Below are 24,334 nucleotides of genomic sequence, written 5' to 3'. Positions count from 1 at the left end.
AAACACGAGAAAATCGTAGTTAATTTCGTTGTCCACTTGTTCATTAATGTCAACATATTTTATATCATTATTCTATTAAAAATGGTTGGCTTACCTACTTTCTTACGCTTGTAAACGGTAATAATTTTCACAATTGTTTCAATAACCGTAAAAATAAAAAAACAAGGTAAAGGAAAAAAAAGAAGAGAGGGGTATTTTAGGAATATGAGAGAATAACAAGGTCGGTTAAATTTTTCAAGCGCAAGGCAAATATCTCAACGTCTATATACAGTGAAATTTTTAATTGATATTAACTTGAGATTAACATGATAAATTAATAATTTTTTAAATTTATAAGATAATATATTTAAAAAAAATACATAAATCTCACTCGATATATAAATTAATAATTTTTTTATATCAAAATTATATATATACATAACTTAATTAGAAGGCTTTGTATTATGACTCAAATATTACTTATTTTTTAAAAAAAATTTATGCCTCTTTATACCTCGTTTTTAATTTTTCTTAATACATTAAGAAATTTTAGTGTAATGTTATCGTATATCAAGAGAAAATTATACAATGTAATTATTTTTTTAAGTGCATCTTTGGACGAGACAAGCTTCAATACAAAATTATCATCTTCAATTTTATTTTTTTTGTCATTTTTCATGATATTTTTAATAATTTATTCATTACAAATAATAATAATTTATAATTCGATAATTAAATAATATTTGTATAATCACAATATACAATACATATATTAAATTTAATAAATTTTAAAAATAAAAAATTATTTTAATAAATTAATATTTTATTAATTAATAAATTATTATTTATCAATTAAATAATAATTTTATTAATTAATAACTTTTCGTGATCTTGACATATTTATATTAAACATAAAAAGAGGTCACATTCTTCACTTTTTCACATGGGAGACTTGAAGAGGGATTGTGAAGACTTTTAACAGGATTTTCAAATTTTACCTGCGTGGACCCTAGAGAAGGGAAGTTGTCATGTGTTAAATGAGTGAACTGTATCCTGAGGGGTAAAAACTGAACGGGTGGTGTGCAAGCGCAACTCACGGATTTACCTATAGTTAATTTACAGAGACTATATTTGTTTTTCTTTCTCTTCTTTTCCGCTTCAACTTAATTCCGAGGAAATAAAATAAATAAAAAACAAAGAACGGCATTTTCGGTCTCACACTCCTTCGTTTCGCCTCACGCGCCTCTTACATTTACTCTATACTTCTACGTCTATTTTCTCTCTCTATCTCCGGTTCTCTCCATCACTCCCCAATGCTAAAAAGTACGTTTTTCATTCGTTTTTTTTTTTCAGCTGCCCATTTCGATTTACCGACTGTAATTTGATACATGTGACTTTTGAATTAGTTTAATATTTAGGGCTAATAATGTTGTTTTTATTAATTATTTTTTGAGGCTTGACATGCAAATGATTTTTATTTTTTGGGGTAATGGGAATTTGGGGGTTTTGTTTTGATAGAATTGTTGGGTCAAACCTAGCGAATTGGCTGCATTTACCTCATTCTAGTGATTGTTTCATTTTTCTAGCCAATGACCCAAAAATTGATCTTTCCATTGTTTCTTTATATTTGGGTGCATGGAACTGACTGAGGCATGTGCATGTATGGCTATTTGTTTGCAAATATTTTTTGGAATTTTTTATTCATAGAATTAATGGATGCCCAAATTTGGAATTGATGTTTCTGTGGTGTCAGGGTTAATCTTTGGGTTTAATTAGAATAGAGTATGACCCACACGTTGGACACAAGTAAAATATATGACGCCCACGCACGTAGCTTATACCCTTACAACCCACGTGAACAATTTCAGATCTCTTTTGTAAAAGCGGTTCAACTTTTCTAAGCACCCTTTGAAACGGACAAATGGTTAAACGGGGATTTGGGACTTCCTTTTTAAGTATGTTATAGATATGTCTGGTTTTTGGTATTTATGGCAGTGCTTTGTTGTTTTGGTCATTTAATTAGGTTCTTTATCAGTGCTATTAGCTGCCAAGAGAAAAGATGAAGTGGAAAGTTAGAGTTTCTGAGACGTGCATGTACAGGGTGGACAACTCTATTATTATTGCGCTTTTTAATTATGTCTTGCTACTGAATGTGATGCAACCCCTTATTGCCTCAAATGTATGGGAAAAGGTACAATGTTTAATTACCTTTATAAGATTGAAGTGCTTTTTAAGGGTTTTTATGTGTTTCTCCGCATTGCCTTTTGTTATTATTATAAGCGTTCTGTTAAGAACCAGTGCTCGGGGCTTTAAGAGTTACAGTCACCTTAGGATAAATAGTTAGCTCTCTTAACTGCTGATAAGAATGAGATAGAAATGGTAGTGAAAGTGTCAAAAACTCACCAAAATGTAGGGTTAAACTGTCTTACTTTAATAGATTATCCAATTGCATCATCATTAGAGTTATGCTGGAAATATTATCTTATACTGTCATAATCCATTTTCTGTTGTTCATTAACGCATTTTATAAACGGGGACTTCACTTTGACAATGCATGGCATTTTTGTTTTTACCAATATCTAGCTAAACCCAATGCAATTGATGTTGAAGATGTTAAGATTATGATAGGTGTTATTTAGTTAAAGTTGTAATACAACACTATTACTTAGTTAGATTACATTATTTTATTAGAGTTGTACTATAATACTATTAGTTAGTTAGAGTTAGAGTTAGAGTAACCTTTTTTATTCTTATTTTTCAAACAGTTGGCGTGCTCCCAACAGAAGAGTAGACCAGCATTGTTCTTGTTGGCACTTTCACATATTCACCAGTTATGGATAAACCTTCAGCATCCAATGAGCCCATCAAGACACCTATCAACTATGCAATAAACAATAAGCTGTTAGCCAAGTATGCTAGTGCAAGCCGTACAGTTGGACAAACAGTAAGCTCAAATTTGTGGGAAGATGATGAACTGCTTTCTGTGGAGAGAATTGTTATCGAACCATGGGATACTATCACAGCGCAATCTAGACAAGAGTTAACTGTTAGAGCTGTAACCTGCCTGACTTCCCATGTGACTGTATATCTTGTAGGAGTGTTGATTCTGTGTGCTTGGGGAATAACATCAGCTGCAAAGTCAAACAAGAAATGCTTTAATAAAGACAAGCATATAAATCCTGCAAAACAGGTCAAACTGGACAATTTGGATGAGGCCGTTCTCTACAGGGCCAACTGCAGCAACTCCTATGGACACATCTGATGTCGAGCAGATAGAACTGGAATCGTCTGTTTGTTGCATTGCAGCTTCTGTACTAAGGATGATAACTAAAACAGACCAAAACTATCTGAAAGCTTGGGAGCATAAAAACAATCAGTATCAAAACTTTTATCGTAAGGCAATTGCTGAACGTATTGTTCCAGATCCAACCTGTTTAAAGGGAATCAGGACCTTACTTCAGAATAAGAGAGTACTAAAATATAGTGTTATACCATTTTTAAGAGCCTTTGAGGAGTTGGATGATACTGATAAGCGACTCTGCTGAATGCTTTTTGAGCAACACCTTGCATTTACAGGAATGCATACATACACTCTGATGATGTACCGTGCTCAAAAGCGCTGCCTTGATACAGCACAGATGTTTGAAATTCTTGCTCATCCAATGACCAGGGTAGCTTTAGAGACTATTCAGAAATAGCAAAAGCAAAACTTTGAAGATATGCTCATGTCTTCCATGCGGAAAATTTTGGGGGGATTCAAACGGAAAACTGCTCATTCCTTGTCGCTATTTTAGCCCACCTAGCAAGGAAAGTCGGAATCCCTGGAGCAGGAAATGTAATAGAAATTGAGCATATAGTGGGTTTTGGTAAGGAGGAGGCAAATAGATTTGAAAAGATTGCAGATAGGATCCACGCCTGTGTAACAGGTAAGTTTAATCCTTTCTTTGACATCTCAGAGTAAGTTAATTTAGACTAAAGTAAGAAATATTTCCCTGCATGTTAAACTAAATAACTCGTATCTTAATCTTTACATAAGTCAATAAACCAAAAAATCAAAGTACAAATAGATCAAGCAGAGAAGCTAATGCAAAGCTGAAACAGGGCACGTGCGGGGTGAGTAAAATCATATCAAAGTAATTATCTACTCAAATTAATTACGATTTGAATTAAATGGTTTGATCTAATTGGTTTATCAAGTCAATTGTTTCTAAATGTTTGATCTAATTGATTTTTTGATCGATTTTTTATTTTAAAATTTTTAAATCAAACCGATCAAAATCAAATTAATTATATATATATTAATATATTATATATTTATTTAAATTTATATAAAATATAATATACATTTAATATTTTCACTTCATTTTTATTTTTTTATTTATACATTTTAAAGATATCAAAGATTGGAATTGAAGATTTCATTTTCGTTGTTAACCATTGATGAGTGAAAAGGTTAAAAATGCATTCTTCACACTTCAATTGAGGTAAATGTTAAATTTTATACTTTTTTACATGAGTTTTCATTTTTAATTTTTTTACTTTATTATTAAAAAAATTTATATTAATTATATTTTTTATTTTCTTTCGATTGTTAGATAGTTTATGTGAAGGGCCAAGTTATGAAGGAGATTCAAATTGATAATTTGCAATGGTTAATGATTTTGTGGTAGATAATTTTATATCGTAAATGTTAATTTTATTAGTTTTGATTTCTTGTTATGTTGAACTTTGAATGTTAATTTGATGGTTTATGTAAAAAGATATAATTATATGAGTAAAAGAATAAATGTTATGATTTTTTTTTTTTATGTTTAGATTATTTGTTTATTTTATAATTATGGATAAAGTTTATAAGTTTTAATATTGTAATTTGTAAAAAAAAAGATAGAATTTTGATGTATTTGTTCAAAATCGAATCGATTGAATCAATTCAATATTTAATCAATTTGATTTTTTGTGTTTGATTGATTTTTTAAAAATATTTAATTTATTTAAATTTTAAAGAGGATCAAATTATTCAAATCACTCAATTGCTCACTCCATAATGAACCGAAAAGGGTCAATTCCGTGGCTTTAAAGATCAAAGGAAAAAGGTCAAGGGAGGGCCCTCGATGAACTGAAACAGGACATTTGGTAATATGATCATCACGTAGTTTCTGGATAGGTCAAGAAGTTGAGTGGCTGGCAATGTGAAGGATATACGATTCAACCCACAATGATCTGAGATTAAAATTGACTTGAGATATGGATGGGCAAGTGGTCACAATTAGGCTAAGGTTATGCTGTCATGGGAAAAAATTATTTGTCATCCTTTGTCTTTTAATAATTATTAAGGGTAAGGGCGTCTACAACCATCCTTCCATGAATCCCATGTGACTAATAATGACCCGTTCATGCGATTTTATTTTTGTATCCAAATTAGTTGGCCTGAAAGTAGCTAGATTTCCATTGTCAAAACTGAAAGTAGCTTTTGTGGTTTTGCTCTATGACAGCAATTTGTTTATTTTCAAAGACAAGGGATATATCATTTCACAAAAGATACTTACAAAACTACCCTTTTATAGTAGTGTTGCAGCATGTGGGATATTTTCCCCAATATGGCTTGTGCCTCGTAGAACCCTGAAAAACAAGAAAAGATTCGGGTATCCACTAGAAAATCATCGAGTGATATATCTATGACAGCAATTTGTACATTCATGTAATAACATTTCAGGGAAAATTTAAGTATAGCTTTGGTGGACAACATCATCCAAAAATCCAACGTTCCTAAGAATAGGATCGTTGCAGAAGACTATGGCATCTAACTTTAGGATGCTTTACATGAGAACTTCAACCTGAAGGAATGGTAGATATCAGATTCACATAACCTTAAAATCGTGAAAACATAAAAATTGGAACATCATGTGACATGTCTCCTTGAGTAAACAAAGCCAAGAATCCAGGATTAACTATCTGACCACTTCTCTGATTTAAAACATCCACCATTATGCATGTGCTTGCAGCTGTTAAGTAATTATCACTCATCTTTTAGTTTGGAGGCTCCTTTCCTTTTTGAAATCTTTGTAACACTGCGTCATGATGGAATGGTGGTTAGAGTTTGAGACTACTCCATGACTGTTAGGATCTTGTGATGTTCAAATCTGTGTAGCCTTGTGACTTTTGTTTTGTCTATTTTTGACAACCCAACTAAAAAGATGCTGCTCCTTCGATTTGAATAGCTGCTGTCTTTTTTTCTTTTTATTTTTATTTTCTGTCCACTGTTACCATGTGAAGCCTCGTATGATATGTTTGTTCTAACCTTTAAAACCTTAGTTTAGAATTGCTAATAATGTTATTTACTCTCTTTCTGCACCTTCTCTTTACTCCCAAATGGGGCTTCTGTGACAAAATATATGAAACAAAGGTAGAGTCAACTTTAATGGAGACACAAAAATCAGATGGCATACTAAGAAATTAGCGCTGGAATGGTTTAACGGCAAGTCAGCAGCTCACAATATCAAAACCTTATGTAATATTCTTTCTTGTGAAAGCTACAAATCATCAGTATAAATGCCAAGGCTCCTTGATGAATTCTCAGGAGAGCAATTTCCTTCAAATGCCTTTACGCTTTTATCGTGAACTTCAGTTGAAAATACATTAATAGCTAGTGGAACTGGGATAAGAGAGAAGAACAGAGCTTGGCAGTTGGCTGTCATAAGCATGAGTAAAAACTTCATTTTACCCTGCTTAACCGTATATACGATGTGTCAGCGTATTTATATATCGTGTGTATCCTTGTCAGTATTGACAGAAAATTGATTGAAAATACGACCATGTCTACAATATTTAATAAAGAAACTTGATTGAATTGACAGGCATTGATGGTCCAACTCAACCAATTACTCCCCGTCCAGGCCGTTCCTGGGGCCAGTCATATATCAGAAGTCATCAAGCATGCACTAGTCTGCTTAGCTACCTTCCAGAATCCAGAACAGCATTGGGGCAAACGAAATAATAACTAAATTTGTGTCCTATAACTAGCTTATTAGACTTTTAAATGATCATCCAAGTACACTTTGAGGGGCCCTTGCGCACAAAGCATTTCGGAGTTGCAATATTGACATTAAAAAAAGAGCATGATGTAACATAATCTGCTCATCATAAGACATCAGAACTCCAGATTAACCTTATGCTCGAAAGCTCCATCATCTCTAGAAAATTCCTTCATAATTAAATTTTACAGTCAAATTGAACTCATGTTTCATAGCTTTAGTGGGTATTATTTTCCCAATTCTTGATGTTTTCACTTATTACACATTACTTATCTTGTAATCACTTTCCCAGCTCCTTGGATGGTCCTGTTAGTGTTACTTGCAGAAGCTTTTAAAAGGTGAATTTTTATGCTGTTACTTTCTGTCAAATGCAGCTCTTTTCCTGGAGAAAATTAAGAGTTTAGGGTTATTATTTTGCGAATGAATGTCATATCAAAGCCTGATCATCTATCAACTTTTAACCCGATTCTAAACGCAGAATAGGGAAGAAAACAATGAATAGCATTTAAAATTATTATAAACAACTGAACCTGAACTGTACCAATTAAACAAACCAAAGAAGACTTCTTATCTTAGTCTCGGGTTTAAGGCTAGTCTTATCACAAGCTTGTTTTGCGAGCGCAGTGGGAATTGGCAAACGAAGCGTTGAAGAAGAATGCTGGGTGAGGATGACCTTTTACTTTATGACTTGGATCGATCCACCAGATCCTGAAAATGAAAATTTCCAATCTTGAATAGTTTTTGCCTGTTACTAAGCAAACGTTGGCCAGACATCACCTCGGGAAAGGTATCAATCCTACCAAAATTCTAACTCTTGGATCCCTCAGCAGTCATTACTCAGCCATGATTAGGACAACCAAACTATGAAGTAGCTATCAGTCATAAGTTTGCAGTTAAAATTTGAGAAAATGAAATTGCCACCAGCCAGGCTCACGTGGATCATGAAGATCTTATTGAACGATCAGCAGTCAGCAAAGATGGAGCGATGTTTAGGTCATGGTCCATCGATCATTGTCTTTCAGAATAAATGGAGGCATCATGCAAGAAAAGATAAGTAAAATAATTGAAGGGAACCGTATCCATGTCAACGTTAGTCATTCAACATCGGTCATCAAGACGGGATGGGTCCTGGACTGGTACCAACCCATGTCGCCTGTCTTCTTTACTTCTTCACGTCGTTCCCCACAATCATGGAGACAGCCAAATGAAGTTGGCGACAGTTGTTCGATGAATGTACTTATCCAAGAACCAGTGAAGGAGGGAGGAAAATTAAGAGACAGACAGACAAAAAGGGACACAGCAGGATGTGGTGAAAACATCTGCCTCATTTGGGCAAAGCCCGTCTCTTGGATCATTTTAGCGACTAAAGTGGATTACAGTCTAAACTCGTTCAATAAATAAATACATATATATTTTTTTATTCAAAGAGTTGAGTTGAAATCCATTTTCTCCAAATCCCCAAATAAAAAAAAAAAGAAAAGAAAAGAATTTGGTATCAATTAATCATGTGTATGCATCCATGCAGTTTATACACATGCTATCCATCCCCTTCACTTGAGTGCTTTGAAAACCTACTAAATGTCTGAGTAACAGAGAAAGAGTAGTGGGAGATTTTTCTTCTTACTTAAAATAAATACTCATCCCATTAATCAAATTCAGAAGAAACAGTAATAAGCCGAAAATAAAGCTGACTCAAAGGCCAGGTTACACGAAATTTCTAGCTGATTCGCTAATACTGCAAAACCCCCCAAGTTTCACTCAACCCAAACACATGGACATCTGCTTACGCCCTCAGCCAGCCCAACACAAAAGGGACAACTTCATGAAACTTGCGAGTGCATTTCCATTGAAAAAATGCTTAAATTATACAAAGGAAATACTAATAGAGAAAAATGCATGAAAATATAGCCAAAAGAAGTTTATACACAAGCATTTTCTATACTTAAAAAAGAATGAAAAAATATTAAGTGTTTTTCTATATTAGATGTCCCATGCAAGAGACGCTGCTGACCAAAACTGAAGGTGGAAGAAGGGGAAACCATGAATGATTGATCTGATAAGTGAAGCATCCTTGCGCACCAGTCAGAAAGATAATTAAAGCAGGAATATACAGTTAAGACAAGAAGCGTTTGAACAGAAACAGTAAGGCACCAGTCCTGGAGACTACTGGAGTTCCTCTCTGCAATTCCACTCCAAAGCCTCCGTGTGTTAACTATGAAAAACATATAGGCTATCTTATTTCTATGTTTTGTATCAGAGTATTTTTCTTCTTCTCTATATATTATTTGTTGTATTCAGAGAGCACTTGTCTTCTTCTTCCAGATCACCAGTGACTTAAGAAACTCCATGACCTGGATCAGTAACAGGCATCACCATAATTAATTTCAAAAGCAAACATAATCAAAGAAAGTAAAGATGGAAAAGGCCAGTAATCCAAATGGAATAAACACAATCCAGACACTCGGTATGGCTAAAACATGTAGCAAACGCATAGAAAACAGAAAAACAGAGTGGGAAGAACAAGAAGCAAGCTTTCTCAAATGCCCTTTCATTTCCCACTTGGTGGCCAAATGCTCCTTTGACGTTTTATCACAAGAAAGAAATTGACACTTTGTGTGGGTGTGTGTGTCTGTATCTATCACAGCACCAAGCATCTCTGATCTTAGAAAGCAAACAAAATAACTTGTACCTCTTGTGGGTCCCTCAGGGAGAAAAATGCATTACTTTCCTTGGGCATGGATGATACTAAAATGCCATATCCTCGATTTCCCTCTCTCAGAACCTGTTATAAACAAATGAAGTTGGTTCCGTAAATATATTTTAACTCATAAAGAACTCCCAAGATCAGTTTTATCCGAATTTATATCTTACCTTAAATGCATCCTCATCTGTCCGGTCATCCCCAACATAAATGGGAAGCACGTCATCACAATTGCTAAGCCCTAAAGGATTTGTTTTTGTCACATTATTATGCATAGAAAATAATATAGATTTCATGACAGAAAAAGGACAAGTTAGAAAACATACTTACCAAGTGATTCAAGTAGAAATGTAACAGCTTTCCCCTTATCCCAGTTGATCACAGGCCGAACCTCTAATACCTAATTAAGCAGATTTTAAAAAATAAATGAATAATTTTATAAAATAACACAAACAGATATTATAACATCTATATAGCACAAGCCACAAGCAGAAAATCAGTTAACAAAAATGACAAAAGTATCATGTTGTCTATAAAGATCACCTTCCGCCCATGAGTCAACCGTAGGCGAGGGTAGTTTCTGATGACATCGTGGACGCGTTGTGCAACTGTTGTCCAATTCTGGAAATAAATTTAAGAAAATGCCCAGAAGTAAATAAATTATGTAAATGTACCCGCTATTCAGAATCGATACCAAAAGATAAATAAAGGATTCTAGTGCAGAGGAAAAATACTCCACCTTCTCATCTACGTTACGGTAATGGACAGAAACACAGAACTTATTGTTTTCAACTTTTGCTCCTTTAATTTCTTTGGTGCTGTTGACAAGTGAGTTAAAAACCTGCAATGAATGAGAATTCTACATTAGAACAGAGAGGAAAAGGTCAGGGCTTGAAGTATGGCACTCCGAAGACATTTACATACCTCATCAATCATAGGTAAGAATTCACTAGCAGGCTGGAATAAATTAACTTCTTTGCCCTGGCATTAAAAAGAAACAAGATAAACGATAACATAAGAAAAGATAGGAGGAGAGAAACACAGGGAACTGCATTAAAACATTGAAAATTTGCAGCCCAAGACCTGCTTATCAGTAGATCTAATGCAGTTAGCGTGATCATCGGAAAATTGCCTAACAGGGCCCATGATGTCCATTCCATGACTTCCCGCGTAATAGAGATCTGTTAGTCCTACAAACTCATACACCTGAATAAACAAGGACATAGAACAAGATAATGTCAAAATTAAAACCCAACAAAGAGGCAGTCAAACACATAAATAAACTGAATACTGTCAAGGAGGCAATTGAATTTGTAAATATGTAAAACACCGCCAAGGAAGATGTCAAAATTTTTTTAAAACGTCCTCCAATCACCTTGTCACGGCTTCTTCCACTAATTATTGCTGTTGGGAAGTATTTTGCCACTTTTTCTACAGCGGCTCGCATCTGAATAAAAGGTTTCGATGAGTATATTATCAGTACAGAAGAAAGAAAAAGTGAGAATTTGACCAAAAATTTCAAACAAGCCATTCTTACATCAGTAGACATAAAGGCGCAATCAGGGTTGTCAACAATTGGTGAAAGAGTCCCATCATAATCCAGAAACAATGCCATTCTCTTGCCTTTTGCAAAATTTGTGATTTGCTCAAATGATGTAAGTGCAGAGGGATATTTAACCTGTAAAACCAGAGGGTAAAGTATATAGAGCAGATCAATAACCCATCCAGTTATATCAAAATTAAACTCAGATAAGTGAAAGGGAAACAACTACCATCCATGTGCGATATGCAACATCTGTATCAGCTGATGCAAGCTCATTGTTGAATTCCCTGGTTTTCTTATGAGGAGGGGATGAGGATTTCATAGCATCCAGCCAGCCGCTGGCACGGACATCATCAAGAATTCCAGTTTTCTTCCTAGGAACAGTTAGAAATAGATTTGGAGAGAACACTGCTCCTGGGGGTGAGTATGCCAACAGACTGGAATGTACTCCTAATCTTGACTTGCTTATCGGTGCAGGATCAGCAAGAATGGGAGCAGTGTGATTAGATTTTAGGTCCATTGGATCCAGCTTTGGGTCACTACTTATAACGTAAAAGCTAGCAGATTCCTTAGAAAACTATCCACTCAAATGTAAAGAAACAAATCTTAATGTTCAATCTCAGAAATTCAATTCAGCCAACCCTTTTATCAATGAAGAACCACCTCTTCAACGTTTTCTTGTCACTGCTGTTCGGCAAGCAGTCCATCAAGCATAAGGGCCCTGAACACTGATATCAAAAGAAAGTGTTAAAATGGACAAAATGAAGCTCAAGATCATAACATTTTTCAAAAGAAACAGATATGTGAACTGAACCTGTTCATCTCCCTTGGTTACTCTGCTTAAAACTGATGTGAGAAAAACAATATCTGCAAGTAATAGATTTAAGAAGGTTGATTAATGGACAGATTCAGAACAAAAACTGAAACACTAAAGAAATTTGACAAATTGATTGATTTTGAAGGCGAGAATATGCAATATGCCTCACCAAATAATCATAAAAAACTTAACTTCAGAACACCAAAAGGTGTGGAGGTGGAAATGGCACAGAAAAACAAAAAGATAATCTTTTGCGACTAACGGTGTCAAACATATGTATTATGAATCATTTGGAAGATGGAAATGACCACAGATTATATACAAATGGAAAGCATCAGCTCAGATGAACTACACCAATTTTGGACGGGGGGAAAAGATCTTATCAGTCAAAACAGGCTAGCGACATCTAACACACAACTTGCTAGGACAAAAAGCTTTATAAGCATGAATATTTTCTAAAGAAACATTAAGGCATTACTAGAAATGCAATAATTTCACTTTCTAAGACCTTTTACAGCCTTAGATTCCTTTTAAAGTTCAGTCTTATTCTTACCAGACAAATTGCAACGAGCACAAGTGTTGGACACTAACATTTAACAACGACTTGTGTCATTATCTTTCTTTTTAAACAACTAGACTATAATTTTACATAAAATTTTTCCAAACTATCATGCTAAAGTATGTATTTAGATACACCCTGCTCTGATAATTCAAGACAAAATGATGAATAACCAGGGAATCTTTAAAAACAAACCAAAAGATAAACTAAGAGTCCATAAACATTCAGGAATATTTCAAAAAAATTAAAATATAAAACAAATTGATGACTTTATTATTATGCAGAACTACAGATCCAAGCCTGGATTTCAACTCAATAATTTGAAAAAGATTAAATTCAGTACAGAGCACCACCCAGATTGGTGCAGAATAGCTTGAAAACAATCAAGCCAGCAAGTTGCTGATGGCGAGATGAAATTTGTAACTAAAGAATCTTGATATTTCCAATGACAAGAACTATTAGAACTCAAAAATATGATTGATTTGATTTTAACCAATATCATTAGTGCAACATGCATAACAGGCTCCAAGGTTTGATACATGACATGTTGCTTACAGTCTTCCTATGACCCAGTTTGCAAGAAAACGGAACTGAACAAACCAGCATTTCTATGCTAATAGCACAAAGATTTTCATATAGCTGAAATGAAAACATAAGCACAGAGAATTTGACATCACCGACATCATGAGCTAAAAAGGTAAACAATAATAACACTATTATGAAACGACTTGAAACCGAACAGCTGTAACTGTAGTGAAAAAGATTACCAATCACCTACATCATACTCTAACTAAGCATGCAAAAGGCAGCAAATCCTGAATGTATATGAAAATGCCTGAAACAACAGCATTGGTGAAGAAAAAAAAAATGGCCCACGAAAAAACCTGATATCTGGTAGAGAAAATGTTAGTAAATGGTAGTTGTCTTAATAAAAAGCGATGTTACCCCACATAGTGGAGAGGGAAACCACGTTAAACGCAACCACACATAACTGGCCTACAGTGAAGTATGGGAAAAACATTAAAACACATGGACCCCGAGCACATAAAAGATTCACTATTGAATTAAATCATTATGGAAACCAAAAATTGAAATTTCAGGTAGCACTGTACTTATGTTGCTATCACACATTCCATCCATCAGCATCAAAATTACCTAAAAAAGTATTCAACTATATCATTGTTAAATCAGTAAGGTTAAGAATACCACCGGAGAACCAATCTACAGGCGCTAGAATAAGCAGTTTTTTTTTTATTATTATTTAAATTTGAAGATTCAACTATTGAAAAATATGACTTTGACAAGGCCAAGTTGATTAGAACTTGAAACTGTACAGTTGATATTGAATCATTCATATAATAGGTCGAGAAGTTGACATTGCAGCTAAGAATTTTTATTGTAATAAAAAATCAGAGATGAAAACAAGGGGAAATATCACATCAGCCTAAACAAACACAGCCATGAGGAGCAGACAAATTGGAATAAACATTGACAGCATCTGTTTTGCGGTTAGGAAAAAAAACTGAAAAAACTGAACTAACCAATCATGTAACGATCAGTCATAATTAAAAAATAAATAAATGTAAATATCGATTCAAAGAAAACAACAATGGAACCAACCACAAAATTAGATTTTCTTTCCTAAAATAAAAGATTCGATAATCAGAAACTGATTTTTTTGAATAAAAAAAAAACTAAGGTACCAAAATCTTGAACAAAACAGAGCAGGACACAACTGAAATTTAAAAAACCAAAAAAAACAAGGAACTTAATTTGAAAATGATCACATCCACATAAAATCTGTAAATGAATAACTGGCTACTATTGTTAGAAATTCGAAATGGAAAAAGTCATCTGAAAAGCAGAGATTTGGATGTTCATCAGATTAAGAAAGCGCAGGAAATCGAGCTTTGAAGGGGATTCAGTCAACGAAATGGCATTACCTACAAAAGCAAAACAGCTTCCGAAAAAGAATCATAAAACCGCACCTAGTCTAGAAAGCTCGTGGAAACCAGACGCAAAAACAAAACGCCGCTCGACAAATGCAGGTAACTTCAATAGCAAAAGCAGGAAAAAGAGAGAAAAATAATCAACGAATGGTTAATGCACCATTTTCCTCGTTCAAGGAATGAAGGAAAGCCGAGTAAAATATATAAAGAAGAGAACAGAAAAAGAATTTGGCAACGCCGTATTGAACTAAACCACTGGCTTGATTCTACCTTCTCGGCGGCCAAAAAAGAAGCATAGCAAATGTGAGTTGACAAGGTGGGGGTGAGAGGGAGAAGGAGAAGATTATAATCACCTGAACAGGAGAAGAAATCGCAGAGAACGAGAACGAGAACGAGAATCAAGCTAAAAATCGTATAAACCAAAACGATTGCTTAACTCAGAGGAGAGAGAAGGCAAAAAGGAAAGAAAAAGAAGGAAAAGCCTTTTATTAGCGTTTAGGTATTTATAGAGTTTCGGTTTCGGCAAAACGTGATTTACAAAGCAAACTCTCGGTTGTTGAATCAGGAAACATAACTGAAAAATTATGAGAAATTACCATCTGAATGGATTTTCCCCAATCTTCTTCCTCCTAAGTAAAGTTGACGGGCGAGTACATGGGAGCGTATACTGGGAAAATGGACGCCAGGCGCGTCACTTTTTGAGGTTTTGTTAAATTATTACAGTCTTATAACTGAAGAACCAGAAAATTTTGGTTAATATAAAATTTGGTAGTTTAGTTACATTTTAGTTTAGGCCAAAGAAAAAGGTGGGGGCCCACAGGGGATCTTCAAGAGACGGGGAGACACGTGGCGCGAAGACTTTGGGGCCAATCCGCGTGTGGACACCTGTTATTGACTCGGGTCTGACGTGGCCACGTTTGAGAGCGGGACCCGGCACGTAAGTGCTGGACGTGTTGTGAGCGTGTCGTCACTTTCAGTCACAGCTGGGTGGTCGTCGGTCGGTGACGGTCGTTCCCTTAAATTATGGCCAAAGAGGTGGCCCCACGTGGCAGGACATGAGTCTCCAAAGGGTCCCAATTGATCTAAGAAACCTTGGCCATACGATGGGCGCTGATGTGGCAACAGATGGAGGGGCCAGTTTTTTTGGTGCATGAAATATTGTAGCCACAAAGGTAATCCATGTGGCATAGATGTGGGGCTCTCGTGGCACGTGTGGGTTTTTAAGATTCGCTCATAATTATGTTTTCCAATTGTCATTGATTTTCTTTTTAAAATTAACAGTTGCCCTTTTGTAAAAGAAAAATATTCAATAAATAACAATAAATTGTAGTACAATTTTTTTAAAAATCGTGAATAATTGTAACTACCTAACTTTTCCACGGAAGGGCCATCAGTCCAAGCTGGCAATTTAATTTTTAATTGGTTATTGGGTCAAAGATGTTCACAAGAAAAACCAACAAGGAAAGTAAAATTATAAAATAAAAAGAAAACAAAAGAGTAAAAACGATAAAAAAAAAAAAAATACGAGTAGAAAACAGGAAACGAGAATTGCCCTTTTCAAGGTCTGGAGGCGGGGTGGTCCACGCAGGCAGGCAAGCAGGATTATGTTAAAGTTTAGTGTTTTGCATCTTTAGGAACTCGGAACTCCAAACCCAACATACCTTTTCAACGCCGTTGTTTGTGGTCAGTTTGACCTGCCATTAATAAAATCTTATTATATCTTATTTTGAGCAAAATTTACTTGATTTTGATGTTCTAGATTTTCCAACTCCATACAGCATATGCCAAATCTGATGGTAACAAATTCCTTGGTAAAACTACTGTACAATCATTAACATAATTAAACTCCGCATTTTCCTTGCCACAATAATTTATATTCGACGTTAATGTTTCTCTACTAATAAAAAATTTATAATATTATACTAGTATTTTTTAGCAAAGACTTGTTGACAATGACATTGTTTCATCATATATATTGTAGGATTTTCGATTTCAATGTTTAAATAATGTATGCGCCAAATCTCACGGTTACAACTTGCAAAAAATTTTCCTGGTGAGAAGCAATGCGAGTAATCATTACAAAATCAACTCCACGTGTTCCTCGCTTTGGATCTGAACTTTCCTAAAGAAACTCTAGCTTAAATTAAAAGTTAAATACTCCTAATATTACCTGCAGAATTTGGTAGTCACTAGCTGCTAGCTAGTTAATTAGGACTCACGACTGGCAGCAAAACTCGTATTTCTAATTTGTTCACTCAAATTTTCTTGGAGGAAAGGGCAAGGGGATTGGCAAGGCGGTGGGAGGTATTGACTTTTTTTTTGTTTTTTTTTGGAAGACTTTTTTTTCCCAAATTCACTAGTTTGAATAAAAGGCAAATCGAGGAAAGTGGTGATGAAGTTTCTAAACGTAGGAGTTAGAGCTCACCGGCCCTACTACAGCCTACAAATAGACTACAGTAAATTCTACCGAGTCCATCTGCCTGCTATTACCAATCAGCGGCAAGAAAATTGAATGGAGCATAATGCATTTCCACACGGAATACAAAGACTAACTCTTCAGAATCAGCAAGTTGGGTTCTTGGTCCAATGATCAATGCACTGGTTCATCCCGTTTCCATTTCTTTGAGAATTTTACCACAGCAGTATAAGGTTTTTGGTTGCTATCAAACGAAGATCTTTTTAATAGCATTTGATACGAGAAAAATAAAAATATTTTTTTTATAATATATTTAATTAAATTATTATTAATTTTTTTTGAAAAACAGCTATCTGAATTTTTCACAAGATTAGAATGTATTTCTCCTATCAAAAACATGGGAGCTTCTTTCCCATTTATTTTACGATCTGTCATTTTCGTTGTTGTTGCGATCATTGCCGTCATCATCATTCCTTGTCGTCACCATCAACATCAGCATCATCATCACTCTTCGCTATGTAAACAAATACGCAGCTGCCCTTTCACGTTAACGAATCGGCAACGATTGATTTGATGCTGGAGGGGCCGGAGGCAGAAGCCAGAAATATTAGTATCCCAAGTACCGTCACCGTTTATTAGTATAATGTTTTCCAACTGTTGGCTATTGTAATAACAATAACCCGAGCCCCACTGCTTCAAATCCCGTGGGTTAATAACCATTCGATTAGCGCAGAATCCAGCCATCTTTAATAATGAATATGATTAGTGAACTTTAACTTAAATAAATTTTCCCCAGCTGAAATCTTAATTCCCAAGCAATCGTCTTAGTTTGACTTTAGACATAGTTGTTAATTGCTGCCACGTTAACTTCAGAATCTGAACTGAATCTTCCAAGCTAAACAAGGTCGCTTGCCGGTGGGGGCAATGACGAAGTTTCCACCTAGATCCTGATTAGTTTTCAAACCAATAGGATTATAGAAATTAAGTAAATCGCTGTCATCAGGAAGACTATAAACCGAAAAGGTTATTCTAAATCAGAATGCATTATCAACGTGTGGGATTGATTCCAGGCTTTCAACCTTAGCACCCAGACTTTCCAGGTAGCTTCTTGAGCTAGAGATTCAATGGTGGTTGGCCAAAATTGCCGAACTTTAAAAGCTGATTCGTCTGTTTTTTTTATAGTTTAATGGAGTTTAATTCGGTGTAGTGGCAGTAGGTGTGAGTTTTACACCAACGAATGAATTCGTTCGTTCATGCATGGAGCTTATTCAACAGATGGGAAATGCTCCTGGCCCATTGCACCTAGTCTTGGCTTTGAAAAGTTACAACTAGTAAATTAATGCGAGGGACACTGGGCCAGTGTCTTTCCCTTCCAGGGAACTTTCCGAGGTACCAGCTGAGATGCTGGAAAAATTCTTTTCTCCAAACTTAACGTTAGTGTCATTGTCTTGAAATAGTTCTGAGAATTTTCTATTGAAAAAGTTCCTTCGGTCAGTCTTCAGAAGGTTAATTTTGTGCTAAATTATAATCAATTAATCTAATAAAAAGTTGAAAGCCATTAGCTTGTTCGCGTTAAGCTTTGTGTTAACGTCACAAACAGCAAATCCAGCTTGTGCTCGGCTCCTAGAACAAATTAAATCATGTGACCTAGATTGATTTCAGAATTTCGGACATATAAATGGGCCTAGGAAGGAAGTTCGGACATAAAAAACAGGTCTAAGAAGGCCTAATGTTACGGGTTCATGTTTTTAGTTTTAAAAAAATACAAAATGAGTAATGAAAAGTCTATATTTATATAGTATTTATGACAATTTCACCCAATTGTGCAATGTTTAAGAGAGAAACTTTTACACTATTAATAAAGATTTAACTTTACTCTGATACTACTTATCACGGATCCACATTTCTAACTTAAAAATATACTTAATGGGTGATAGAAAACTTATATTTATACATTCAAAATCTATCTATTTTTTATTAACGTAAAATTTATGACACTAAGCCAAGATGAAAAGCTGCAGATGTCTAGGAGCATGAACAGATGTCTAGGAGCATGAACGATATTGATGCGATTTTGACCTTGCAAGTTCCCCATTCATCTACATTTTTGTTCTAATCAAACCTTTGGTTTTAAGTCCTAATCCATTCCAAGTATTCGTAGCGCTTTACCCCTGACCAGAATTTGAAGCTATATCTATCCATGGTAGTTCCTCTTAGTAACACAGAGCAATTTGTTTCTCCGTTAAATCATTGAATCTCGCTAGTGGACAGTACCAACTGTTATTTCTAACAAAAGTAGCAACTCTACAATTTTCACGAATGGCAGAATGTAAATCAGTCCCCTCCCAATTGCCAATGCAATGTTTGGCTAGAGCCCTAGCAAGATCTTTTAAGCAATGAGTGAGACACAGTTCCCCACTCCTCTAAATTACCTTCCTCCCTGCCAGTTATATTGGGCCATAGAACTTAAAATTGTTTGCCCATTGCGCCAGCTGTTAGCGATGGGCATAAAACGCCCCATAACCCTTTTGTACCATTTCGGCTCAAAAGCGTAATTTTCAGATAAAGGCCACCAAGCGGTTCCATTACTTAATGAAGATACTTGTGGTATACTAAACCTGCACGTACAAGCGCTAACTTTCTATTTAAAGATTCCAAACAAGTGATCTCAAATTTATGTCTTAAAATATACAAGACTACACATCCTAAAGCATTTTTAAGAAAATGGGCAGGCCTTTTCTAGCTGAAGATGAGTATCTGCGGGAAAGAAAACGCATTCATGATAGGAGAACACGTAAGGAGAGGCAAAAATACAAGCAAAAAAACAGAAGGGAACGAAGCTCTTGCTTAAAACAAGTACCACCTTTTACAAAAGCAGGAACATATAAGTCGAAGATGTTCATGCAGAACATAGTACCACCGAAGAAAGAGAGACGGCAACAAAAATTCCAGGTCCACACATCATAAACTAAGCTCGCTGCATCTTCCAAACATCAGACTAGCAAGGAACCCAACATATTACAAGATTTTTACAAAAATGCCTCAAACAGCAGCAGCGTTCTCTTCACTCTCAAACATTTGAACAACCTGTGCCACACCCTCAGCAATTTCCTTCTGGATGACACTATCTGGCATGTCAAATGTCCTCCTCCTCATCGAAAGTGATTTCCCAGGGGGCTGAGGATCCACCACATCAAGCATTGCTTCCAGCTCGTCTACCATTGACTTCTTCGCAGCTCGTACCATTAGATCAGCCCCCTAATATGATACAACACAGCACCATTAAATCCAAAGTCGTTAACACTTTCCAACGGCATACTGCTAGTCTAACATTATGAGAAAAGACGAGACCCCAAAATCTAGCTCAAAAGAGCTCATTATCCTGATAGCATAGCCATTTCTCATGAAAGAACTAGTTTTTTAAAAGATGTTTTTTTTTAAAAAAAAAAACGGATGATTTCAAATGCAATTTTCCAGTTCAAAAAATTTATTAAGAGCAGGTCATATAGTTACATAGAAAACATTTTCTGGACAGCTAATAGTTGACACTGATTATAATAACATTGATGGCAAAAGTAGAATTTTATTCAGTGGATTTAATAAATTAATATAACATTATCATCCAAATGTCAAAAATAAGAATATCAAAGTTTCTACACATAATAATTACAATCATCACAAAAAAAATAAGATACAAACAACAAAAGCCAATTATTTAATATAAAGATATCGTTACAATTGTCCAAAACAAGTTTCCACATTTTGAAAGCATTGTGTAAATGCTTCAATATCAACAATAATTAAATTTATCTCTTTCAATAAATGTAATCATTCATAAATTAATATAATATTATCATTTATAATGTAAAAAATAAGTATATCAAAGTTCCTTTACATAATAATTACAATATCATTGCAAAAAAAAAGATACAAACAATAAAATACTATTATTTTTAAAAATAAGATATCATTTACAATCGTCCACGACCAGTTTTCATATTTTGAAAACATTGTATAACTACTTCAGTATCAAAAATATTAATTATATCTCGTTCAATACATGAAATCAAACAATCATTCATTAAATTATTTCCCACTGAATTCTGCAACTAATTCTTTACAATTTCATTGCGGAAAAGGCACTTTTCATAATTGCAGTTGCAACAGGCAAATCACAACCTTTCACTAGTTAAAAAACTAGTTTTCTTGGCGTCACCTTTCTTTATGATTATGGAGGACCACAAGCAGTGCTATTTCTCCCTGTCATTTTTTCTTCTATGTTCCTATTGTGTTTTATCTTCCTTAGAAAGCTCATGATATAGAAAAGGCCCAAAAAGAACTACTTTGTTCTTTTATGTTTAGTTTATTTTAAATGGTAGAAGAAATCACAAGGGACAAGCTCTTTTGTCCCTATTTCTAATTTCTTGTCATAAAACAAAAGCAAAAAGAATTTTTCATTACAAAGACTAGAATCATGCAATGAGTCCCAATAAAAAACCGAGACAAAAAAGCTTGTGTCTTCTGTTTCTTTCTACAATTTAAAAGAAATGAACATAACATATGAAAGTGAACCTCTTTTAGCAATTTCCATGTCATGAGCTTCTCAAGGAAGATAAAACAAAATAAAAAAAAAAAAACGAAAGAATGAATATAGAAGGAGAAAGCTTGCTGCTCGTGGTCCTCTATAACCATGAAGAAGAAAAGGTGAAACCATGAAGAGGAAGAATATTTATTGACTAGTGAAATTGGCTTTGATTTTGCCTGTTGCAACAGCACGTGTAGCAAAAACCTTTTCGACAATGAAATTATAAAGAATCAATTGTAGAATCCAATGGAAAATAATTTGATAAATGATTGTTTGCTTACATATATTAAAAGATTTATATTCAATAGTGTTGATAATGAAGCAATAATACAATGCTTTCAAAATATGAAAACTCATCATGAACAATTGTAAATGATATTTTATATTAAAGAATTGGTTTTTATTGATTGAATCTTATTTTTGTGATGATATTGTAACTATTATGTATAAGAACTTTGGTATTCTTATTTTTTGTCTTATAAATGATGATATTATATTGACTCCACTGAATAAAATTCTTGGCTCCACCACTGATAGTGGGAGCCTGTTCGACAAACAGTTAAGTTAATCTTCAACATCATGAAATGCACCATATTACTTGCACCATCTTTTAATGGTAAGTGAGAATTAGTAATAACTGTCATAAGTACTATTGATGAGAAAAAAGAGACACATAAGCCAATTACATGGTCCAAAAGCTTTGTCAGATAAAAATGTCATAAGAAGAGTATAAGTGAAATTATTATATATTTCAAATTTATCATTATTGGACCCATCAATGACTGACATACTTTGAGTTTGACAAACCGATACAATAGACAGATTTAAATGAACAAGTCAAAAGGGAAAGATAATGTACCTCAATGGCATCAACAGTAAGCAGCAGGACAATGATTTTCTCAGAGAACCTTTGACGTTCTTCTGCATCCTGGGCTACCCGACGACGGTAGGAGAAGTTATTAAAATATGCTCTGATCTCTTTCAGTTTAGACTTGGCAACTGCCAATTCCCTAAGGGCACGAAGGGCCTGTGATCTACGGATCAGATAAGCTCTGAATGTTACTTGGATCATCAATGCAGCATCTTGAGGAGACAATTCCTTCTTCTTGCCCCTGTTATTTCTAATAACACCAGCTCTTCTGGCAAAAGCCTATCACCAAAAAAGAGAAGGCAGAGCCTCAGTACAATAAAATGCTTCAAGGGATATTTGAAGTATATGCTTTTTGAACATTATTTCCAATGAAAGCATAGAATTTGATTCGGTTGTTAAGATTATATTACATTTACAACCATCGCAAATCATTAAGGAAAAAGTTTTTAGAGACATGGCAGAACAAATAGTTTTTAGAGCTTGAACATTTCACTTAACATCCATTACTCAAAGTTCGCATATAACATTTGATACCAAACAGGTTTTAGTGCACGAAGTTAAGTGATTATAGTTGCCATTATCAGTTGAGGAAGTGATCAAAGTTCTGACAGCAAATTAATTGGGTCCAAAAATATCATTGTACAGGGAAGATAAGACATCAATTCTTTCTTTACATAACATGTGAGATCTTATTGGTGACCCATTACAGGGGACAGCGCATTAGTCAATACTCTATTAAAATTTAAAATGTCGTTTTCTGGATCCAGTCAAGGGGAATTTACACAAACATAATTTCGACAGAGACACAGCAATCCACCATTACTAATATCAACCAAAGTGAACTAAATTCATATAATCGAAGGACAAGATTGTAAATATATCGAACCTGTCTCAACACGACAGCGCCATGATCAGACGGCTCTTCAATCTCCACTATACGCGTGTCATTCTCTCCTTTCTTGTCCTTTTTATGAGCCTTCTTCTCATTCTTTTGCTTTTTCTCTAATTTGCTAAACTCACCTGCATCACCCGTCGATGCTGTAAACGTGTATTTCCTCGAGATCGGCCCATCGATTCCCTTTCCTTCAATCTCAGCCGTCCATTTATACTTCTTCTCTTTCTCCGCTTCTTTTTTCTTCCCGTCTTTGATCTCCGCTATCCATTTGTACTTCTTCTCTACCGGTCCCTTGATCTCCGTCGTCCACGTGTACTTCCTCTCCCCACCGCTCTTTCTCGCGTTAACGAGACGGTCGAATTTGGACTCCAATGCGGTAACTCGGTCGCACAAGGTTTGTATAGAAAACTCAGGCTCGACTCGGCGTTGGATCCTCTTGTACGAGCAAAAGGACGGCGTTTTCTCGATTTGGACCAGATCGGTGACGCTGTCGTAGATTTCGATGGGGCTAAAGCAAGGGAAAGGATTCAATACGTCGAGAGCGAAGGTAAGATCATCCTCTTCTTCGAAAAATGAGGGAAAAGCTAAGGGCTTGGGAGCGAAAATGGAGGTTTTCTTAACGAAGAGAGGTGAAGAGTAAGGCTCGAGGATATCGATTCTCCTGAAACGGCTCATGGTTGATGAAGGAGTTGGAATCGTGAACTCAGTGAATCAGCGTCAGCACAGAAAGGAACGAGTTAGGGTTTGGTTAACAGGAAAAACCTTCGATCATTTCATTCTGTGATAAAGCGACGATGGAGGAGAAGAGGACAAATCTGTGTAGTGAACGAGGGAGAAAGGGGTAGATAGTTAAAAAAGTGGCAGGTGAGGGTAGATTGGGAATTCAGATTGAGAAAGCAGCTACGAAAGACGGATTTGGTAAATGGATAAGGACAGCGAACAAGGTTTCGCCGCATATCCGAAAGGCGTAAAAGGACGGAAATGGGCA

The 24,334-nt window shown here is 35.1% G+C and overlaps 2 protein-coding genes across 5 annotated transcripts; both read right to left on the bottom strand.

Moving 5' to 3' along the window:
* LOC18605366 (trehalose-phosphate phosphatase A) lies at positions 8,830–15,312 on the bottom strand. Of its 4 annotated transcripts, XM_018117509.1 has the most exons (14): positions 14,933–14,952; positions 14,619–14,682; positions 12,069–12,121; positions 11,484–11,982; positions 11,249–11,389; positions 11,087–11,158; positions 10,795–10,917; positions 10,636–10,692; positions 10,451–10,552; positions 10,255–10,332; positions 10,042–10,111; positions 9,882–9,952; positions 9,700–9,792; positions 8,830–9,361 (listed from the first exon to the last, which is right to left on the bottom strand). In XM_018117509.1, the coding sequence occupies exons 4-14, from the start codon at positions 11,772–11,774 to the stop codon at positions 9,305–9,307; spliced, it is 1,155 nt and encodes a 384-aa protein (XP_017972998.1). In that variant the 5' UTR covers positions 11,775–11,982; positions 12,069–12,121; positions 14,619–14,682; positions 14,933–14,952; the 3' UTR covers positions 8,830–9,304. The 4 variants fall into 4 exon arrangements, with proteins under 4 accessions (XP_017972998.1, XP_007038403.1, XP_007038402.1 ...); XM_007038341.2 differs by lacking the exons at positions 14,619–14,682; positions 14,933–14,952 and adding an exon at positions 15,176–15,312; XM_007038340.2 differs by lacking the exon at positions 14,619–14,682 and having other exon boundaries at positions 14,933–15,059.
* Positions 19,807–24,286, bottom strand: LOC18605365 (BAG family molecular chaperone regulator 7). Its single transcript, XM_007038337.2, has 3 exons — positions 23,338–24,286; positions 22,440–22,730; positions 19,807–20,253 (listed from the first exon to the last, which is right to left on the bottom strand). The coding sequence occupies exons 1-3, from the start codon at positions 24,019–24,021 to the stop codon at positions 20,038–20,040; spliced, it is 1,191 nt and encodes a 396-aa protein (XP_007038399.1). The 5' UTR covers positions 24,022–24,286; the 3' UTR covers positions 19,807–20,037.

Source organism: Theobroma cacao, chromosome 3, assembly GCF_000208745.1.
Source record: "Theobroma cacao cultivar B97-61/B2 chromosome 3, Criollo_cocoa_genome_V2, whole genome shotgun sequence".
Taxonomy (NCBI): Eukaryota; Viridiplantae; Streptophyta; class Magnoliopsida; order Malvales; family Malvaceae; genus Theobroma; species Theobroma cacao.
Note: the sequence above shows the minus strand (reverse complement) of the source record. Positions and strands in the feature narration are given on the sequence as shown.

Excerpts from the sequence above, each read along its gene's own strand:
- LOC18605365 (XM_007038337.2), bottom strand. The coding sequence starts at position 24,021 with ATGAGCCGTTTCAGGAGAATCGATATCCTCGAGCCTTACTCTTCACCT. Across the intron at positions 22,731-23,337 it reads GCGCTGTCGTGTTGAGACAG|GCTTTTGCCAGAAGAGCTGG; the intron begins GTTCGATATATT and ends TTTTGGTGATAG. Across the intron at positions 20,254-22,439 it reads TTACTGTTGATGCCATTGAG|GGGGCTGATCTAATGGTACG; the intron begins GTACATTATCTT and ends GTATCATATTAG.
- LOC18605366 (XM_007038341.2), bottom strand. The coding sequence starts at position 11,774 with ATGGACCTAAAATCTAATCACACTGCTCCCATTCTTGCTGATCCTGCA. Across the intron at positions 11,159-11,248 it reads GCGCCTTTATGTCTACTGAT|ATGCGAGCCGCTGTAGAAAA; the intron begins GTAAGAATGGCT and ends CCTTTTATTCAG. Across the intron at positions 10,918-11,086 it reads GTGGAAGAAGCCGTGACAAG|GTGTATGAGTTTGTAGGACT; the intron begins GTGATTGGAGGA and ends TTGTTTATTCAG.